Source organism: Pteropus medius, unplaced genomic scaffold, assembly GCF_902729225.1.
Source record: "Pteropus medius unplaced genomic scaffold, Ma_sr-lr_union100, whole genome shotgun sequence".
NCBI lineage: Eukaryota > Metazoa > Chordata > Mammalia > Chiroptera > Pteropodidae > Pteropus > Pteropus medius.
Genome location: NW_024350924.1, coordinates 9,767,298 through 9,790,054, shown reverse-complemented (window position 1 = coordinate 9,790,054; position 22,757 = coordinate 9,767,298). Strand labels below are relative to the sequence as shown.

At 43.3% G+C, this 22,757-nt stretch overlaps 1 protein-coding gene and 1 long non-coding RNA gene across 4 annotated transcripts in view; one reads left to right on the top strand and one right to left on the bottom strand.

The window, feature by feature from the left end:
- The window catches only part of PDE4DIP (phosphodiesterase 4D interacting protein), a 179,228-nt gene that overhangs the window by 68,672 nt on the left and 87,799 nt on the right, over nucleotides 1-22,757 (bottom strand). The window contains exons 5-8 of the mRNA XM_039841359.1: nucleotides 18,374-18,450; nucleotides 15,595-15,718; nucleotides 15,163-15,338; nucleotides 11,965-12,082 (exon numbers count right to left, since the gene is read on the bottom strand). Of these exons, the coding sequence (XP_039697293.1) occupies nucleotides 11,965-12,082; nucleotides 15,163-15,338; nucleotides 15,595-15,718; nucleotides 18,374-18,450 (495 nt within the window). The remainder of the gene's footprint in view (nucleotides 1-11,964; nucleotides 12,083-15,162; nucleotides 15,339-15,594; nucleotides 15,719-18,373; nucleotides 18,451-22,757) is intronic.
- Nucleotides 213-4,525, top strand: LOC120585126 (uncharacterized). Of its 3 annotated transcripts, none has more exons than XR_005648237.1 (2): nucleotides 213-352; nucleotides 1,340-4,525. It is a non-coding gene; the product is annotated as an uncharacterized LOC120585126 (long non-coding RNA). The 3 variants fall into 3 exon arrangements; XR_005648236.1 differs by lacking the exon at nucleotides 213-352 and adding an exon at nucleotides 353-487; XR_005648235.1 differs by lacking the exon at nucleotides 213-352 and adding an exon at nucleotides 360-985.

Genomic DNA, 22,757 nt, shown 5'->3' with positions numbered 1-22,757 from the left:
TCTGGGAACTGTAGTCCGGGAGGCCGCGCCCCGCTCTGCGCATGCGGGGTGGCGAGGGCGCTCCACACGCTCCAAATCGGGTCACGGCTGCTGGCAGCGGAGCACAGAACTGACTCACAGTGGGTACCTCCACCCACCCAGTGGGGAGAGGGGGTAACGCGGACCACTGCCAGGCCCCTTTCATCTGCTGAGATTTCACTGAAAAAGCGCAGCAGTTCGCTCTTGGATCCTCCCCCCGCCCCTGCAGCATGTCCCGAGGCTCTGCATGGGGAGGAGAAAGCCGAACGCCCTCCCCCTCTCCCCACGGGCAGTGCCACGTACTCCGGATGGAACAGCCTGGCAGCGCCGCTAGGTACCGCTGCGCGCCGCCTCCCTCCCGCCTGCAGCCCCACCTCCGCTCCCTACCACGTCCCCGAGCCTGGATTAAAAAGCCCTGGGGCTGCAGAGGCGGGCGAGGACAAAGGGTTGATAAACCAGAACGGGGCAGGTAGGGCGGAGTTAAAGAGTCTCAGGTCAACCTCTCCTTTGGCTCTTGGGAGTATCTACAAGAGGACAAGTGTTTATCCCCTTGCGATGTTGGGTGTGGGTGGTGGGTTTAGCAATCGTGGATGGTTAGCGCCCCGCCCCCCCTTTTTTTTTACAAAAAATCCAGAGAGGGCACAAAGTCACATGAGAAAGAGTCCAGGAAATACCACATCAATGCAGCTAGTTAACCAAGATTTTGAAGATAATAGAAGAGAAAATGGGCTTTTTCAAGATTGTAGACACCTGAGAGTAGATTACCATCACCGAATTCTCTTTCAGGTTCAGGTGAACTGCAGTTTTTATTTTGGGGGGTGCGGAGTGTAGACAAACGCTAGAACGAAAGACCTAGCTTCTTTGAGCCAAGAGTCCAGAGTGTCAGGGAGTGCTGCCCTCGGCGTAATTAGGGCTGGGAATTTCACTGCTTCAGTTGGTGCCCTGTCTCATTCAACACTACCCAGTTGTAAGTCACCCGCCCTTGGGTATCAAACTTGGGATGCACAGAAAGACAAGGGAAGATGCTCTGGCCAGGAGGCCTCCAGGTGTCAACGTCCATGTAAAGAGTTTTCTGGGCTTTGAGAGGCATGCAGACACCAGACTGGAAGGGGAACGGCCTCAGCAATCACCTGGAGTCCCCCAGAGCAGGACACTTTCCAGTTACAATAATGCTAAATTTCACAAACAATCTCGTGATAGTATTTCTGAACCTTATCTAAAAGGGTTTGTTAAAACAGATTGCTAGTAGGACCTGCCTACTAGCGTTTTTGATGCAACTGGTCTGGAGCGGGACTCAAGTATTTGTATTGCTGATTTCCAGATCATGCTATAGCTGCTGCCTGGGAACCACACTTCAAGAACCACTGAATTAGAACTCTCATCCACTGTATTCAGTAAAGCATCAGTCAAAAGACCAGAAATTCTGCAGATAAATGAAAAAACCCATCAGTGAAGAACTACTTAGAAAACTGCTGACTTCAGAGAACTGTATCACTATTTGGAACAAGATTCCTAAGTATTACTAGGGTCAGGATCTTTTGCACTATCTCTATTTCGATCTCTAGATTTGGGGGCCCTGGGAAGTAGCTCTTGGAACCGTAGCAACTTTCGTATTGTGTTCCCTTCATTGCAGTGTTTCTAAGAACCATTACTGGGCTGGGAGGGAGTTTCCAAGAGAATGAGATGTGGAAAATCCCCATGTCTCAAACCAGTTGTGTTAGGTTTCATTGCTCTAGTTGTGATATTGGAAATGGCTGTTCTAATTACTAAAAATTATGCCAAAAAAAAAAGTGATTCCGAGAGACGAGAAAAATGCAAGAATATCAAGTCAAGCCAGTTAGTCAAGCCACAACCATTATTTATTTCACTGCGCTGCTCGGAAATCTTTAAGATGCTAGGAAGCAATCGTGCTTTGCGTTAAATACTAACACAGCATTTCCAAACACTGTTTTAAAACCAAGAGATTTCCAGTTCAACTGCACATTGCAGTAATACGGGTATCAGCAGAATCTATCTTAAAATAGTAAATATTAGAGTCTTTCAAATTAAGTTATTAAATACCCATAGCAGTTTAAGTGAAATTTAAAGTACATGTTAAATCAGTCAGCCAATAAGCAAGAATTTATGCAAACTCATTATGTCTTTTTTCTGTCTTCAGGCAGCTTTGTTTATTGAAAGGGGAGAAAATGTGCATGCTACAATTAGAATGATTAGTAAGTTAAATGGTATTGACTTAAATTCAATAGCAGTGCAGAAAAAGTTGAAATTAGTATGTATGGGCTGACGTAGCTGAAGGGGGCGAGAGGCACTTGAGATGGGTCTTAGGATGGATGAAACAGGAAGGGAGTACAGAAAAAGAAAATAGAATCATCAGAAGTCTTGGGAGCTGAGTTAAATACAGTGCTAACCTGTAGGTAAAGAGAGATGTTGGGGATTTTGTGGGACATTTGAATGTCCAGGTTTATCTACTGTATACATCTTATTCTCTATAACCGCTCAAAGACCATGTATGAAGGGTGAGCTGTAAGCCAGACACTGTGCTGTGGTGTTACATTGGCCTTGGCGACTAGAAACTGGTTAGTGTTTGGCCAATGCAAAAGAACTGGGACTTAATGTTATGGACTTGAGCAGAGCAGAGGCATGATGAAAACTATTTTAGGAAGTTAGCTAGGCAACAGGATGGGTTAGAGTTTCAGGCAGAGATTTTGGGATGATTATAGGAAGACCTGTTAAAAAGCCACTGCATTTATTCCTGTGTCGGGTAACAAAGGTCCACTGTAGACATATAAAGAAAGTGGTAAATATGAGAACCGTTTTTGAAGGAATGAACAGCAGGACTCAGTAATACATATGCAGAGGATAAAAGAGAGGGAATGATTAAAGATGGAGATAAGATTTTCGGTGTGAAAGACTGGTAGGAAAAAATGGTCTAAATAAGCAGAAATGTGAGAGTTAAGGAGTTCATTTGCAAAAAGATGATGGAAAACTTGATTTGGGATATGCAGAGTTTAGGTGCCCAAGAAAACTAAGTGGAACGCTTCTGCAGTCAAAGCACAGGTGGGAGAGGGGCCGAGTTTCCAGAATGAGAGGGATGGTCGACACCGTTAAGAGCTGGAGTGAGGTCGGCGGGAGAGAAAAGGCTGGCCGGATCGTTTTCAAGCTTGTTCAGAAATGTCGCTTCACCATACTTTCACATTCCATTTCAGGTTTTTGAAACCTAAAACTTGAACCACGCCATGAAGCCTTAGAAGCTTACGCCTCTAAAAATCCTGTGTACCAGTTCCAAAACATTCATAGTAAAGATCCATCATTGTCCACTACCGGTAGGGTGAAGCCCAAAACCCTTAGCCTGGAATTTCAATATCTCTACAAAACAATTCTCATCTGCTTTTCAGCTTCATCTCACACCTCTTCCCCAACCAAATGGCGACAGGGTAGATTTCGGGGTACAAATATGTTTCGTGACCTGCGTGCCCCTGCCTCCCTCTTTTCTAATCTGATGGCCAGGCCCTTTAGCATTATATTGACTCAAGAGTTTTTACAGAGCACAGAGCAGAGACCAAAGTCAAATGCATTCCCTGACTTATAAAATTCTAAATCCACTGAGAAGATTAAGCCAGGTGTCCCAGTGGGAAGAGGAGAGAGAGAACTATCTTTGAGGTCAATAAGAGAGGAGAAGGAGAGATCTCACTCACACTGGGAACAGAGTGGGGGGGGTCAAAGAATAACCAGGACCCACCTCCATTCCTGTCAGTGCCCTGGGAAGCAGCAAAACCTGGGGGAGGAGAGGGCAGGAAAAGGCAATGGGTGACTTGGAGAGGCGGGACTGTAAGTCTATGGGTTCTGGCTCCATGAAAAGAGTCCGGTAGAGCGAGCTGTTAGGAATGGCAGAACCATGCTTGTCGGGGTACGGCGCCTAGCGGTGGACCAGTGATCAGAGCAATTTCCTCGACTCTTTGGCACCTGATAAAACCTAGGGACCTTCACCTTCACATAACTGAGAGAGCAGGGAGGAAGAAGTACCAAATGGATGAAACTGAATTCTAGCCTGATTAGGACAGGAATTCTGGGTAACATTAAACTGACCTAAAGGAAGCAAAGAAATGTGATGTCTCCTGTATAACTGAATTTGTGAACTGAGTCACACCCACTACGAACCTTTTGTATGTGTTCATTGAGGCCCAGTCCTAGACACTTTCCACCTCTTTTTATTTCAGTGTCATCTCATCCTTTCTCATCTTTAGACCAGTAGCTTCCCATTTATAGCTATATCCCAAAATTCTCTGAGTTCAGTTCTCCAGTAGCCGACTTCCTATTTGTATCTGCATATGTCAGAGACATCTCAAAATCACCACAGGAAAGACTGAACTCTTGATTGCCATCCTCTCCTGACCTATAATGCCCCCATCTTTCTTCCTAATTCTCTATTAGGGGTCAGCAAACGATGAACTGTGGGCTAAATCCAGCCCCCCACCTGTTTTTGTAAATAAAGTTTTATTGGAACACAGCCATGCTGATTGCTTTACGTACTGTGTATGGCTGTTTCTGTGCAACAATGGCAGACAGTTTATGTATGTCATACAAAGTCTAAACTATTTACTATCTGTGCTTTTACACAGAAAGGTTGCTAATCCCTGTTCTTTGTTTTCTTCAATGTACTTATCACAATTTGCAATTTTTTGTTTGTTTGATTACTTGGTCATTGATCTGTCTCCCTTATTAGGAATGTAAGTTCCCTAAGGGGAAGGGCTCTGCCTTTCTTACCATTTTTCCCGTAACAGCACCAAAGTCTAGCCATGGTAGGTGCTCAATAAACAGTCACTGACTGGCATACATGAATGCGTGAGTGAATGAACTGTTTATTTATCTTAAAATTTTATTTCACTCTTTTACCTTAGCACCAAACTCCCATTCTCGGGTCCCCTCTAAGGACTTCATGTATTGGGTAATGTTCTATAACAATTAGTTCCTTCAACTCCTTCCCCTCTACTTTCCCCTCTTCCATCACTAATCTTTCTAGAGCAGAACTCAGATAAATTACTTCCTGCGTAGGTAACCCAGAGACCTAATGACTTATCAATGAACCCCAAACTTCCTAACCTGCCATGGAAGGCCCTCTGACTCTGGCCTTACCCTTGTTCTCTAGCCTCTAATGTAAGTCCCTCTACATATATTCTTACTTCCTTACTCTGAACTTCTATCTCTCCATCTTACCTACTGAGAATATTCGCTATCGCTCCCACCTCTACCTGTCAAGATCCTATCCAGCTTTCAAGTGTTTCCTTTAAGCTGCCTTTCTTCATCCCCTCAAAAGACATCTTCCTCGTCTTTGAATTTCCAAAGCACTTTTGTACCTGTAGTAATCTGCGTGTCATTTCTCCATATTCCCTTCTCCCCGTTAGCTGGTAAGCTCTTTAAGAGGGACCATACGCCTTACTTATCTTGTTATCTTCTGAGGTACTTAGAACACTATGTTCCTAGATCTACGTAAATAATCCCGGAATGGATGAATGAATTGATGCCTTTTCTTTTCATCTCTTATTAAAATCGTACTCATTCCTCAAAGATCAGAATCCTTGCCGCCCACCCCAGCCCATGATGATTTTTTTCTCTACTGCCCTGTATTTTTTTCCATCAGTGACCTTACCTTCCAATTAGATTGTAATTTCTAGAAGGCAGAGATGAAACCTTATACATTTGCGGTTCCTGTTCTTTCACATGCCAGTACTCTGTGCATTGTAAATGCTCAATAAATATTTGCAATGAAGATGTAAGGAAGCCCCTTTATTTTCCCCATTCCTTTGCTGCTCTGAAGGGTCAGAACTAAGATTGCCTTAGCTGGTAAGGCCTGTTCCCGACACATGTTACCAGTGAGGGTTATTATGTCTGGGAGACAGTGATGTTGAAGAGGATTTGTCAATGAGTCTCCAGCTTCAACATTCATCAGCTTAAGCAGGGGTTACAGAAAAGCTGCTCTAAAAAAAGTCTCCTTATATAGTTGGCTGGAGCTGCCTGAGCTACTAATCCCCGCAGGTTTTCAGTCTCTGCAGCAAGCCTTTAGAGCACATTCTTGCCTTAACCTACACGTCAGATCTCTCCATGGTAACGCTGGAATGTTTGCTATTTTAGGAAATACAGCGGCGCTATTACATTAGGTTCCAACAAGCCAGAAACGCAATGGCTTGAGTGTCTGCTGCTTTGTGTGAGTGGGAAGGGCCCGCCTGATTGTTTAATGCATGCCTCTCCCTAATTCTGTTGTCCCGTTTCATTTTTTTTAGGCCAGCCACAGTGAAATCACACTTTCAAAAATATTGTTTATATTATACTGGGGGGAAATGGACAGGAAAAAAGGAAAGAAACAAAACAAGAATTCTTCTAGATTTTCCTCTGCAAGTATGTCATTTCCCTTTGCCTTCACCCCCCTCCATGTCTGCTTTCATGTAAAGATTCTTTGAGATGAAGCTTCCCCTATTTTGTAGAAGGGAATAGCATCAATAACTGGAACAATCACAGCTTTTCCCTGCATCTCTGAAGATACCTTCACTAAGGAAGAGAAAAACGCTTTGTAAGCTTAACTTTATTTGATTTTCTGATTCCTTAGTGACAAAGATGACAGCCACATCAAAAGGCTCCTGAGCACTCTGGTCACAGCAACGAGCTGAATGGACGTGAAGGGTTGGAAGCAGTCAGTGGCGTGTCAAGTTTAGAACATTTTTTGCTGTTCTATGAAATTAATTATAAAATAGAAGTTCATAAGTACGGTGCAAGTACACTCCGGCTGAAATGGATGCCGCAGTGTTTTGGTAGGATGGAAAAAGAAAAACAGGGACGGAAAAATCAAGTCAAATAATTTTTATCTAAATTATCTGAGAGAACGAAATGCTGCTACTGTTAATAGATGAGGATGACACCCACAGCAGAGGCCGTGTCATGTTACATTTGTGTCACAAATAGCAAGAGCTGCCACATATTACTGTATACAGAGGGGGGAGACAAAGCACCTTGTATCATTCTTTACCCCTGTGTAATTCACAGAATTGATTAGACAAAGCAGTTATTAGCGGTGTCGAACCACGACTTACTGTCTCAATGGGTGGCACCAATTACTGGCTCAGTCCTCAGTCTAAACAACCCCCAAGACTGCCCTTCTAAGATGCAAATCATTTGCTTTTATTCCCCCTGTTTTTTTTTTTTCTGTTCTCTGTTGCCTCTAATAAGAAGTCTTTACCTTGATATTTATGGGACTTTCCAGTTATGAATTTCATTCTCCAACACTTATCATGTCTTTGGTGATACCAATTATTCTCAATTTCCTAACTACGTCCCACACCACTATATATATTGTCACCGCTGCCTAGAACGCACTCCTCCCATTTTCTGCCTCGTGTGCTCAGCCTTTAAGGCCCAGGTCAAGGGTGACTTTCAGGTGAGGCTTTCTCTGACTTCCATAGGTAAACTTATTCTCTGTTATCTATGGGTCCCTTTAAGACTATGTGTATAATTCATTTATCATCCTGTATTTGAGTTCTTTACGTGCCAATCTCTTATTGTACTATAAACCCTTTGAAGGCTAGGACTCCCTTGACCAGTGGTTCTACTGAGCAACTATACAATCTCCTAAAGTACATTTTATACACTCACGGGCTGTTTCTTGTTTTTATTGTCGTCACGATAATGAGTCTGGGGCAAAGGGTGCTACATAACTTGCAGTGGACAGAGCATGACATTTGAATGACTTTCAACTATTCCTCGGGGCACTGATGGAGGTAATAAATTGTTTACATAATCATCTGAACCTAGGACTTAATTCTGCTGTATATGTGAACACGTTAATATTCAGTGAATTTTCCACGACTCAAACTGCTCGGTAAATTAGGAGAGGGTTGTTTTCGTTTCATTTAGAAATTTACCAAGAGTTTTTCACCTTGGCATCGCCACCTGCTCATTGCTGATGGCATTGCCACTTGCCATCTTTGAATTGTCAACATGACATGCTTGCATGTCATAACAACACTGATGACGTCAGACTACATGCGAAGCTGTGACATTCGCAGTGATTTTTGATACAAGTATAAACACCTGTTTCTTTATGTCTTTACTATAGTTGTGCTCAAGGATTTACATATTAAAATGAGCACTATTTTATTCTAAATTATTCTCTTTTCATGCCTCATATGTCAGTATAGGCCTCACAGGGTTGTTTTGAGACTTAAATTAATTCGAGCTACTACTATATAAGGTATTTAGAGCAGCACCTGGCTCAAAAGGAAGTGCTATGTCATTACTATGTGCTGATGTCATTACTACAGAAAAGTTGTTGAATTTCCATTGATAAATATTTTTATCAATATGTGCTTAAGAAATCCTATGAATTCACTTCTAGGTTTTATATTATAATAATGTGAACTATTTGAGTGTGACTGAATGTTCCCAGGATGTACTAGAAAACGCTTTGATGTTTCTCTTTGTCGAGGAGATTGAAGGGGAACGTAATTATCACTGTGACCAGTTTGTCCTGACCCATCCCGACTGCATTGTACTCCTGAGGCGCCATAACCCAGATGGACAGACAGCTTTGAGCTCAGTCTTCCTCTGTAAAATAGTTTTTCCTACACACAAGGCTCACAGGTCCAGAGGGAGAACCGTGACCATTGAGCTCACTGATAAGCAACTGCTGTATTCATTGATTTTGTCTTTTGGAAGACAAAGACAGTTACAGTGTGAGTGAAGTCTGTCACATCTGACTCACTGACTGCGTCTTCACAGCTGCCACTCACTTAAGAACAGCCTTCCTCTCCTTCAGGTTGTTAATGAGGATGGTGACAATAGTTGTTGCCATGTGTTAAGGAATATGCTAGACACCTCATATAGATTATTACTAATTTTTACAAATAAATAAATTTTACAAATAATTTTTGAACATTAGAGTTTTTTGTTTGTTTATCCTACAGCTCCTCATGTCTGGGATCTTTTGTTTCAGCAGCAATGAAAACTTCTTTCATTTTATTTCAGTTGTTTTTTTAAAAAACTGGTTAACAAAGGGCCATACGCTTTCTATAAAATGTCTCCACTGAGCAACGAAACATTAGGTATTTTTATCCTTGTTTTACAAAGGAGGAAACTGTACTCAGAGAGGTTATGTGACTTGTCCAAGGCCATATGTAAGAAACACATTGACATTAGGATTCCAATTCCAAAACCCTAGCTCATTCTCCCATTCTTTCATTTCGCTCCCCTAGTTAAAATCCAGACTTTATTTTAGAGTCAGTTATCAAAGGATCAGGATTCTTTCTCTAAACTTAGACTTGCCTGCACTGTTCTTTCTATAAGTCAGTCAGAACCACCCGAGTATGGCTAAAGGTTCTCAAGATACAGAAATCACTTTGCTATTTCTTTCTGTGTAGGCCATAGAGGATAAGACAGAAGCACAGTGACCAAGCCCATTTCCTTCCCCTTGGAATCTGAACACATGCTGGGAAAAGAAGGGAGTTTTCCAAGGATCAGCTGGATGCGCACTGGATGGCTGCATCCTGTGGCCAGGCCACTGGCCAGTACTTGGGGCTTCATTTTTTGTTTTCATAAGGCACAGACCCAAAGAGAGACACTAGGAAATGAGCTGTGGGAGGCTTTCCATCCTCCCTCTACGTCTGAGAGGACCTTCTGTCAGAGGACCGTGATGACACAGATTTCCAACGTGGGTGTTCCAGCCAGTGTGCCTCGAAGTGGCGCACCACTGTGCCGAGATGTCAACCCTGGGCTCTCAACATGTTCGAAGTCGGACATGGGCGATCACCTCCACCTATGACCAGCCTCGATCACTTACTTCAGAGTACCATGGGCACAAAACCATTTCATGGAAAATAAACTTTCCATGAAAAGGTTTGAGAAACACTGTCTTAAAACGAACAGCACAATATAATCCGGTCTATAAATGTATGGAGTTTTGTAATAATAATAAAAATGAAAATAGATCTTTTTAGGTTCCAGGCAACATTAAAGAAGCTTATCAGTTTAGTATAACTGATGTGAATTGATGCATTTCTTTCTTCTGCCCACATAGTGTTATTATCTTGTGTATGTTGTACTTATCCCTGTTCTAAGCATCCCTTTAGAATGGAATTTAAGTAATTTAGTTTCTTTGAAATCATAATCTTTCTGTTCTTCAAGTCTTTTCTGAAAACTGATACAAAACTAATTCCCTTCACCAACGTTGCAAAGACTGAATTACATATAACCATTTTGGTGCTTACCAAAGACACCGATGAAAAGAAATATGCGTGCATCAATATAGCTGTGTTTGTGTATCTATTCATATAAAGCTGGAGTAATGAGAGTGATTTTGTTTCAGAAGTTACATGAGTAGTATGTCTTTCAAAGTGCTCATCTTGGGGGCTTCACACTTTTTCCATTGATGCTAGACTCAGTATAATAGAATATCGGAATTATAGGAAACATTGGAGATTATTTGGGCCAGTTTTCCTGTTTTACACATATGGAAGCTGAGAAGTGATATAGTCATACAGTTAATAAAGACTCAAGATAGAAATCCGATTCTCCTAATTCCCAGCCAACTCCTTTCTGATTACAAAATGTTATAGAATCTTTTCACGAGCCTGCCAGAGCATTTCATGTATTTCAATATCCGTCTTGAAAAAAAGCCTACGAACTTTAATTTTTACCCTTATCTGTCAAATTATATGTACATACATCATTTCCTGAGTTTGTTAACCAGAGCTTTCCAAATAAAACGGAGCCACAGTCTGAGAGGTTTACGAGCGTGGCCAAGAAAGTGACTCCCTCTGCCCTTGTTGTGGCCTGAGCGCCCGGCCGGCCACTTCCATCCAAGTGACCGTGACACAAGTAGCAAATACTACCGTTTGCTACTTGTGCCCAACAAGGGAAAGGTTGGGAAGCACTGTTTAAAGGAATTTTCATCACTGCTCTTTTTATCCTGACTCCAATCTCTGTGTATGCGAACCGACAGATTAAACCACACATATTTTGTTTTGTCACTGGTCTAAGACTTCTAAGAATACCTAGTAATTGTTTATGTTGCTCGGGCACAGATATATGCTAGGGTTCCTTTAGAAAGTATCTTTTGAGTAAATTCAAAGTCAGATGGAGGAGGGAGCTCCCTCTGAGGTTACTTCCAAAAGCAACAATGTGGATTAATGCAATTCTTTTCACTGGAGTGAGGGACCTCTCTTCGATATTAAAACCACATTATACATACTACAGAGTTATAAATCATTCAGGGTGGTAGGCGAAATTCTAATGGCCCTATGATTCCCACTTCCGGGTATCCACACCTGTGTACAATCCCCACCCCTTGAGCGTGGGCAGGGCCTGTAACTCGCTTCTCACCAATAGAATACGGCAAAGGTGATGGATCATCACTACATCATCATGCTGTTATATGTCAAAAATGAAGGGATGCTGCAGATGTCATGAAGTCCCTGCTTAGCTGGCTTTAAGTTAACCCAAAGGGCTAGCGTAGTGGTGGGCCTGGCTTAGTCAGGTAGCCGGAGGCGAGAGAAGCAACAGTCTCTCTCCTGCTCCATTTCCCGTTCCTCCTCCCTTTCCTTCCACCGCTGGGCGTGAAGAAGCAAGCCGCCATCACTTCGACGGCCACACAAATGTATTCTTCCCACAACCCGAGGGAGCTCAGAAGCAGATCCTTTCTTAAATGAGCTCCCAGATGAGAAGGCGGCCCAGCTGACACCTTGGTTTCAGATTTGTGAGACCCTGAGCAGAGAAACCAGATAAGCTATTCCTGGACTTCTGACCCACAGAAGCTGTGGGCTGATAAATGTATTTGGTTTTAAGCAATTAAGTCTGTAGTAATTTGTTACATGGCGATAGCTAGCTAACAGATTCATATGTTTAAAAAACAGGGCTCGTAAACGCGTGAAGCAAGTGCCTCAGGAAGTATAGCCCAAGCCTCACCTGTACCTCCATGCTAGTTGGCCCCTCCAACAGATGCAGCAACTGTCGTTTTTCTTGAGAGAGCTGTTCTACAAGCTTCTCCTGGGTGGCCAGGCTCTGACTCAGTTCTTCAATCCGTCTAGATCAAAGAAACAGTAAGAACAATGGTTATGGTCATGATGCTATAACTGCCTTCCATTTTCAGACCGCTCCAAAGATAGCAGGTCCAGTAGAGTAGGTTTTTAGCTTTCTTGGGTCACTGACCTCTTTGAGACTTTTCTTCAGAAAGCCATGTGTGCTCTGCTCCAGCCCAGCTCCAGTCATTTACACAAATGACTTTTGGCTTACACTGTCACGGGTTCACAGACTACCTGAAGCTATAAATGGATCTACAGACCATAGGTAGGTAACTCTTGGAACAAGGGCCCAGAAGTGCTTTATTTGGTTGTTATCACTGTTCTACTCAATAAACAATTCTTGGGTAACCATTACGTATACTCAACGCACTCTACCAAATACTGGGGATATAAGGTTGGAAAAGACGTGATCTCTATTCTGTAGAAACTTAAATTCTTTTGGTGTGTGTGCCAAGAGCCTAGGGAGTGGGGAGACACAACAATGTAAAAAATAACAGTAACAGAATGTAATAAGTGCCCAGTTAGCAGAGGCGTGTACCACATAGTACACTGGGTGTTGTCATGGACATACAGGAACGCAGACAAAGAAGAACTAATTCATCTGACTTGCAGGAGTCTGGGGGATGTTCAAGAGAAAAGAAGAGCTCGAACAAAGGAAGGAAGGCAGAAAGATATAAGATATATTTGGAGGAAGCGTCACTGGAATGGGAGAAGGGGAAAGCCTGAAGGGAAGAGACGAGGGCTGGAGAAGAGGCTGGAAATTCAGACCAGGCTGAAATTAAAAGACCACCTGCTGTGCTAAGTATACATACAAACCACAGGTTCCAACCAACAGTTATGCATCTTCTACTCTGTGGAAGGCATATCTTGCTATTTCTGTTTATAAGTCTTCAGAGTACTACGGATACCTGTCCTTGGGAAAAGTGCTGGGACTAGATGAACGTTTCCAATTATGACGGTTGTTCCCGTTAAGTGTGTAAAATAGTGGTAGCACCCTGGGAGGGAAATAGTTTGGCAGACAGGTGAGGGGTACCAGAAAGCCAAGTAGGAAACTTGTAGGCAAATTCTAAATTCATTTAGGATATGGGGATCAGAGAAGATTCGAGGATGAGAAAGAACTTTCAAAACTTACAGACGTTATACAAACGTAAGCTGTAATGGTAATTCCGATAATCCCCTGTGGTATCTGTGCTGGAACATCTCTACTTTTGTTAAGCCTCAAACTTCACTCTTTCCTCTGACCCTCGGTCTCTACGGATGAGCTATTCTCCTACTTTCCAAAGCTGGTCAAGCTCCTCCGATATGAACTCCCTCAATTTATTCATCAGGTGTGTTTCCTTCCTCCCTTCTTCCCTTCCTTCCTTCCTTTTTTAGTTTAATAAGGGTTTATTGGGATACAGAAAAGAGACAAAGTCTCAGGGGACCTAGCAGGGACGATCTGAAGGGAAATACAACACCGCACTGAGAATCGTGCAATGATGGATGTGTATGTAAAACGAAGCAACAATATAGACTTAATTCTGTCACAAAAGCCTTCACAGAAGTAACGACGGATGCCTCAGTGAGGTTTAAGGAATGAAAAGGAGTTCACCGGGAGGGAAAAAGACAGACGTGTTCCCCAGAAGGAAGAGCGTGAGCAGAATTCTGGAGACCTGACACAGCATTCTGCGCTAATATGGAGGCGGTGAGGTTTCTGGGTTTGGATCCCAGCGAGGCCTGAAACTGTGTTATGTAACTTTCTAAATCCCAGTTTCCTCATTTCTAAAGTATAATAATCCCCATCTCACGGGGTCGTGGGGTTGTTAAGAGAATTAAGGAGGAACATAAAGTCCTCGGCTCCACTGTAGGGTCAGGGCTCAGCGAACCTCAGTCATCGTTATTGTCACTGGTTTGGCACCAGTGATGTGTGATGGTGGGGACGATCCTGGGAGAAATCAGAGATGGGATAACAAAAGGCTTCGATGGCCACATTAAGGAGAATGGGGCTTCTCTTCCGAAGACGTTGGACAGCTTGTTAAACGGCTCTGCAATGACGTGATCGGATCCGTGTCTCAAAAAAGTCACGCTGGTCAATGTGCATGCACGGCGCTATCTTCACCTATTCAGCTAAAAACCACCGAAGGCTTTTCGTGCCGTCAGAGTATCATGCATCTAAGAGGCTAAAGTATGTGTCAATTTGATATTGTTAGATTCTCCACTTAAAACTGCTCCGAATTGTTAGATTGGGATGGAATGGAGAGGAGTAGAACCGGAAGTAAAGGAAAAAGGAAGTGGCTGCAGTGACCCGGACGATGGCAGCCCTGACAACGGCCCAGTTACCTTTAGGAGAAAATTCAAGTGCCTGGCTATGGCATACAAAACTGGCACAATCGGACCCCTATTCCCAAGGCGGCCTGCCTCTCACTAGTCTTCCCCAGACCCTCTGCTCTAGCTATGGGACCTATTTGTGCATCTTGAAATACGCCCGTCCCTGTGTCTCCCCCTCCACCGTTCCCCCTCTGTGCAGAACATTTGTCTCCTCCACCCACTTCCTGCTCTTCCTTCTAACTTCCCTTCCTTCTTCAAACCTCAGCTCGGAGTTCGACTCCTCTGGGAAACTTCCGATGGCAACCTGCTCCTTTGGTTTGGACTAGGTGACAATCCTCCACGCCCCCAGAGCATCCCATGTTACTTCTACCGGAGGACTTATTAAAACCGTGTAACACATTTCTTGACGAGACAACCGGGTCTTTTCAACTCCGTGACCTTTGTGCTCGGCCCAGTGTCCGGCACGTCTCAGATGCTCAATCAACGTTTGCTGACTCAGTGAATCCACATCTCCCGTCGCTTGCGACCGTTCTCCTTACACCTGCTTAAGGCTCCTAGTTACCAACGAATGCGTCCTGTTCATGAAAACCACCGAAGACTCAACTCGGAGAAGGAATTCTTTGGTTGTGGGAGCCATAAACTCTTAGAAATGGTGACGGTCCACTCGCTGTCAGTCCTTAAAGGGGACCAAACAGCAGGGCTGCTGCTATATGCTCTCACAGCCTCGAGATCAAGCACAAGACAAGTAATAAACAGAGCGGCGAAAGTCACCCACCCGTCCCTCTGAGCCAGGGCCTCGGCGTATGGGTCGGACCCGACCCTGTCTCCCGCTGCATCGGCCCCGCCCTTGGTGACGCCCTTCAGCTTCTCCGAGAGCTCCAGGTTACACTCCTTCTCGGCTTCTGCCAGAGCTGCCATCCACGGGGCCTCGTTCTTCGCTAGCCTGGACTCCTGCAAGAAGAGGGAACTCTGAGAGGCTGCAGAGTGTTCAGCCCGGGTGAGAGCCCAAAGACACAGGGACACATGAGGACACGGGGACATGTGAGGGCACAGGGATACGTGAGGGCACGGGGACACGTGAGGGCACGGGGACACGCAAGGAGTCTGGGGAGGGAGGCGGGGATGGAAAGGTGAACGCAGAGGGCAGGGCAGGTGGGGAAGAGGCAGAAGGGGTCCGCAGGCGTGGGCCTTCGGGGCGCCCGCTCACCTCCTGCAGAAGCTGGATCTTATTCTCCAGGAGCTCGTAAACGTGCTCCGTCTCCTGCTGTCGCTCCTCAAACTGGCGCCGGAGCTCGGCTTCATTCTGGCTGTTGAGGGTCTCCGCATCAGCCCTGAAACCACAGAGCATCAGGTAAGTCGGCGAGTGGACCCATTCAGGTCGTTTCACTAAGTCAGAGTCACACCGATAAGGAGGACAATGGAGCATCTTTCCCTCCCAAGTCTTTGTGGAACTGCTCTTTCCAAACTTCTCTGGTGATCTTTTAAGAACTCATTTTTTTGCTGCTTGTCGATCAGAATTTACTCAACTCCCTACAGGCTTCGTTACTGCTGTAGCTTCAAGAGGAGGATCTTTTTATTTGGAAGGCGGGTAGTCAGCAAACGGTTCTGAACTACGCACCCATGTTCCCTGTCATCTGTCCCTGGACTCTCCCATTGAGACTGCCCTCCCAGAGTGCTTTGCGAGTTCCCTGCCTGTCTTGCTATTTGAATGTAAAGCGTTCCTTCCACTTAGGTTGCTGGGACAGAATATCCATTTGGACAGCCACAGAAATGCTGTCCTCATTTACAGCCAATAACCCATAGACTGTCCCTAATCTGGGGGACCCATCCAGAGTCCAAGCCAGCTTTCCTATGCATAAAGCAGACACTTAATCTATGGAAGCTCAGGGTTCTGGCCCAGCTTTGCTTCTCTGATGTCCTTAGAAATGAATGTCCAGGCGCTAGAGGGTAAGGTGTCATCAGCTTATTTTTAGCTGACGACAGCTGCCCTTGGATGTCTGAGGATTAGGAATTTGGGGGCAGTATCAGGTGCTGAATGGTCTTAATTCCGGTTTGGTTTTATTCCTGCTTCAAGCCCTTTGTTGAGAAGCAAGGCCCATCTTCTTGTTGTCAGGGCAGAGAACAATATTGAACCTTCACAGGCTCATGATAAATCAAAGCTGCTCTATCCAAGCCCAGTGGTACTTTGATATTTGACCCAGAAGGTTGTATCCATGGAGACCAAATGGCGCTTCCCTTGGTTAATAGTGGACACTACTCATTACTATCCCACAGACTATATTTATCTTGAGCGCCTGTGTCATTATACAGCCTTTTGGGGGTAGAAGGGACACAAGTCAAGAGACTAACTCAAGACCCCTAAATAGGCAGACCTCAGGGATCATCGACTCTTACTCCGACTTCGTATTCCTTGATAAGCACGAGAGACAAAAGCTAACTATGATATCTTGAGTATGGAAGATATACATTTTCTGAGTAACTCGGTTAGCCAGGAATTCCTGATTTAATAGGCTACAGCTGTTATAGAGTCAGAAGAGCCTTGAACTTGATGCCAGAAGATGTGGGCTCTGCCACTCATTTTAGAAGATTTTAACACTCTGTACCTTAGCTTGCTCATTTCTAAAAATAGAATTATGCCACCTAATTAAAAGCTGAAGTGACAAATATTTTTAAAGCACTACTCAAATCTCAAAAGTTATTATTCTATTGTTATTATGTTTCCTCAAAATCTATCAGTTCACTTAATGCCTTAGTAAGTGTTTAATAACACCAGCATATTGTGTAGAATTGAGTCTGGTTTTGAGTATTCTCACCTTGCTGGACTGTTATCCTAAATATCAAGAAATACTATACTTACTGGATTTCGCTAACCAATGTTACCATAATAAAAATAAAAAATAAAAATAAAAATAGATAAAAATAAAAAATAAAAATAAACAAAAAAGTACTCTGTTTAAAAAGCGGATACTACACAGATTGTCTGCAAAGTATGTACAAATAAAAATTATAACTATGAAAAAAAAAAGAAATACTATACTGATAGAAAGTTTGCCATATCAGATTGAATGCATATTGATCCCAAGATATAATGTGAAAATTATATTAATAACAACTTTGATAATACTTGTCATTTAAAACTAATTTTTTCAATTGTAAAAATGATAAATTATAAAAGTAACCATATTTTAACAATACAAAAGTTCGTAAAGAAAAAAGCCAAGTCTTCTCTCCATCACAAACTCTAATCTCACTCTGATATAAATTAAAGAGTGTGGTATGTAATCCAATTTTTTTCTATGCAGAATCAAGCAAACACATGTCAACACACAGAGACTTTACCCAAAGGGGCTGATAAACTATAAATATCACTTAGCACTTTTTCCCCTTACTTAGTCCATCAGCGACTTCCCACCAGAATAATAATATAGAGCTAACCCATTCTTTTTAACAACTGCATAATATTCCACAGTAGGGTCATATCGAAATGCCCTCAACCATTGACCTGTTGAAGGATAGTGATTCTAATGTTTTACCATTACAAATAATGATGCAGTAATCATCCTTATGCATTTACCCTTTCATATCCGTGTTTTATTTACGAGAAATAGATTCCCTCTAGGGATTATTTAATCGAAAGAAATGTCTTTTTTTTAAAAAACATTGATAGGTAGTGCCACAAATCACACTCTCACCAGCAGTGTATGAGAGCGCCCATCTCCCCCAACTTGGTGCCAGCCCTGGATGTTATCAGTGGATTATTAAATGCGAGGTTTATAATCTTAGGTCTGGCGAATTTACCAATCCATGGCAAGGCCTGCCAGAGGGCCTAAGGGAAAGAGAGCTCATTAGTTCAGTCCTTGAATTAGACACAACATCCAAAAGCCAGAGTAAAGGGTAAAGAATGTGGGTCCGAATCTACTGCTCTCAGATTAGTGAGCCAGACTGTGGAATGAACCGGAAGTCAACTCGTGCAGACGACGACTCACCCGGTTTTATCCAGATGCTGTTTCTTGTCCTGGAGTTCTCTCTTCAGGCTCTCTACTTCAACCTTCAGCTCGATGTTCTGAAAAGCACAGGAATTGTCATCACTAACTGCCACAGGCCCTCTATCCTGGAACCGGGTTCCCAATTGAGGCCTGCCTTGGTCCACAGTCATCATCTCACCTCAGCTCACTTCATGGCCCTTGACTTAAATGTGGGTTTGGATAGATCGGTAACACGGTCAACCATGAACGAACCGTATGGCTTCAGGATTTCCCCGGAGCTCCTTACTCACCCTGCTAACCTGGTCATCACTGCCCTGGGTGATGGACACTGCCCAAGCCTGGCCACTCGCTAAAGCATTGGAGGACAGAACGCATATTAGAATAATTCTTAGTAATATAGGTCTTAGTAATGTAGACTTATACTGAGGTTATTGAGGTGAATCAGCAACAAGTCAGATCTGACAAGCAGAAAAAGGAAATAAAAACATCACAAGCGAAGTAAAGTATGAATAAAGACATGGGGAGATGTTATACATGAAGTGTCCCGTGCAGGGTAAGCGGCCTGAGAAATCAGAACAGAGGAGAATTTACACGAGTTTGTGAAAGTCACGCTAAGAAGACTGAGTAGTAATCAGTGGAAGACAAGAACCACCAAGAGGCTGTAGGCAAAATATTGCCACGATCAGGTCTGTGTTAAGGAAGGAATTTACGGCAGATGTGGAGACGATGGATAAGCCAGCAGATGACTGACCAGAAGAGGGATGGGGATATTCGGAGGCCAAAGAGAGAAAGACCCGAAAGACCTTTCAGAAGTAGAATCCATAGGGCTGGCTGATTTGTGAGAGATTTAGATTAGACCAGACAGAAGAGCAAAGCTGATACTGAGATCTGTAGCATGTGGGCGGCAATGCATAGTGTTAACTGAACCAGGGAACAGAAAAGGAAGGGCGGGTTTGTAGGGGAACCTACGGAGGAGCCTATACATGTCTTAGTTCCCGGATGGACTTTATTCAGGCTTAGAGTTGAGTGCACAAAGATGCGTTAGTTCCTTCTCTGATGAAATCCATAGCATAACATTAAACAGGGAGAATTTTATTAATACTATGATATGGGCTTCATCGTGTAGTGTGGTTGCTTTCCTTCTTAATGAAGGTAATAATGTTCACCCACAGGGGACTTTAAATGAGATAACGTATACGACACACCTAGAAAACCTGGAATACTGCCTAGCACACAGCTGCTCAACAGTCCCTCTTCCCTCCCCCTTCCCTCCCCCTTCCCTCCCCCTTCACTCCGTGGCTAAACAGAGCCAGTCGGAGACCCTGAGCCCACCAGGAAAAATATTTAAATCTAAAGGTAAGAAAAATGGAGGATGTAATTTATGTCAGCTCTACCTGTTCTAAATCCTACATAAGAAGATGAAGCAAATACTTGAATTAATTTGGTGAAAGAGTCACAGATTCGAAGACCTTAGCATCTATCTCTTCCAAGTCCCTCATTTGAAAGATAAGAAAATTGAAACCCAGCAAGTTCCTCTGGGATAAAAGCAATAACCGAATCCAGCCTTCCACACCAGCGTTCCAGCCATAGCCCAGCGCGGGAAATGCTGCCAATTTTTGCCTGATTTAGTAGAATGTGGTAAATTATAGAATTAGGAAATGTGCTCCATGAAGTGCACTCTTGAAAGACTATCTGGTGGCAGTGAGTAGAGCAGTCAGGAGCATAGGCCCTAAAGGTGAAAAGAGGGCTTGGCAAGTCACCTGCCCTCTCCAGAAGCCACAACCTCCTCACCTGTCAAGGAAGGATCATAATGGTACCTATCTTACAAGGCTGTTAAGGAGACTAAATGAAATAATGCACCAAAAGCACATTGCACGGTGCCTGTGAAGTGGCATGTAGGCAAGGAACTCAGCCATTAAGATAGAAATTGCTATACAATCCAAATGCACAAGTGCTATGCAGTAGCACATTTCTTTCACGCACGAATATGTGATGGAGCAAAGTTCTAGAATAATTTTTAAAATTTCAGCCATTGACTGATGCGTGGATAAACAAAATGTAGTATATCCATAGAGTGGAATATTATTTGGCCCTTAAAAGAAATGACACATGGCTACGACATGGGCGAACCCTGAAAACACTATGCTAAGTGGAAGAAGTCAGTCACAAAAAACCGCAGCGCATGATTCCATTTATATGAAATGTCCGGAATAGGTAAATCCACAGAGAAATAGACCGGCGGTTGACTCAGGGCCGAAGAGGGATAGGGGTTTGGAGAGGGATGGTTAGTAAGCTGGGTTTCGTCTGGAGCGATGAAAATGTTCTCGAATTGACCGTGATGACATTGGCACAACTCTGTGAATGTACTAAAAAACGCTGACGTGTACATTGAATTGTATACTTTCACTGGGTGAGTTGTAATGGTGTGTAAATCTTATCTTAATTGTTATAAAAATGCTTCCAAAAGCCTTAGGAAGTTATAATAGTTGAAATGAAATGATAACTCCAACAGAGATTAGCACTGGATATTCCACAATCTTTTTCTGACTCAGCCCCTCCTCTCCAGCCCCCGTGGTGCCCACCCTGTTAGATGCTCCTTCCTTCTCAGTGGGATCAGAGTACATAGTCTCACAACTGGGCTCCCCGACTTCAGTTTCTCCACCATTTAGCTCCGATGAGTTTACTCCCTTGAATCGAGAAAGCTTTTAATGGCTTTTAACTGCACGGCAATTACATTTTACACAAGTGAGCCTGATAATAGAGTCTATTCAAAATTCAGCCTCAACCTACCTATCCAGCTCTATCTCCCATCGTATTCCACCGGCCTAAATGGAGCTCCCACACCGTCCTGTGCTTTCTCAGACCCATGTCACTGTTCTCCCGCATCGTTAAATGCCATGTCCCTTATGAAGCCTTATTTTATCTCCCCCATGAAGAGTCATTCCTTGTGCCTTTGATTTTTTATAATATCATTCTTCTTGAACTCACACGTTGACACATCATAAAGCACAATATATTGTGCACATGTCTTACTTACCCTTTAAAGTTATGGACTCCCTAAGGACAGAGAAAACAGTGGCACCAGTCAGTGCTCTGCTCCTTAGCTTTCGCCTTTCACTTCGGGGATGATGTTAAATGGGTTTCTGGACAGGCAGAGCCGGAAAGGCAAAAACGCCTCTCTGCCACTTACTGGGTGACTGTTTTTGTGTTAGTTACTTAACCTCTTAGAACTTAATTTCCTCATCTATAAAATGGAGTTCGAAAAATTACCTCGAGGGACGTAGTGAAGGATAAACTAAATAACCTGCATAAAGAACCCAGCACAGTGCCTGAGTCAAATAATTAGCAGTGACTAAACTGAGGCCCTCACAGTGCTTTGCACCTGTTTGTAGTAAACACACTGAATGAGAAAACCGATCAACAAACAGGAACAGAGGGACAATAGGCAGAAATGGAATGACGATTTGTTTACTGAGTGAATAAAATGAGGATAGGATAATTCTGTGTGATCACGCAAAAAAAACTTTATATCTGAAGCCTTCAAAAGACTTTCTCTGCTTTAAACTGAGAATATTCTCTGGAGGTATATTATTAACCCATTGAGATAAAAGGTTGCTAATCTGAGGCATAAAAAGGAGAAATAATTGCCCGAGGCAACTCTGAGTCACAAGCAGAATTTTGAATACAGCGAGGATCCCAGCCTCCTCTTTTACCTCTCATCCTCCCCCAAAAAGGGCTGAGAACACTCCACTCCTGTGCTTACACCGAGACTCAGACACTAGTGAAGATCTCCAGACCTTAAAATGGACTTTTAGAGGGAAAATTGAGCATGGACCAAGTATTCGATGGCATTAAAGCATTATTTTTAAGCTTCTTGGGTACAATGATAGTACATGGTTATGTTTAAAAACAAAGCCCTTTATCTGTTAGAGGTACCTTTTGATGTCTTTCTAGATACAGTTCTATGATGTGAGGAGATGGGGAGGCCAGAGACAGCAGAATGTTGGTAATTATGGAAATTGGGTGACGGGTATATGTGTCCCCAGCACATGGGACAGGTACATGGGAGGTACTAGTCTCTTTATCTTGGTGTTTATTTGAAAATTTTAATAATGAAAAGTTAAAAGAGATGTTTTCATCACAAGAAGGTAAGTGTCCACATACTTTTTTTTTATTTTCCGTTCACACTTCTGGAATTATCTAAAGTAAGGTCATAGATAACAAGCACATTTGGCTCCCGACAGCATGTTTTTTCAGCCACCAGGCTTATATAAAACAGTGGTGCTGAGTCTACTTCCCAATATTGAGGGAATAAAGAAAATAAGCCTGCCCCTAAGCATCTCTTAAATTTGGGGTGGGTCTCAGATGACAACTGAGTCTGCGT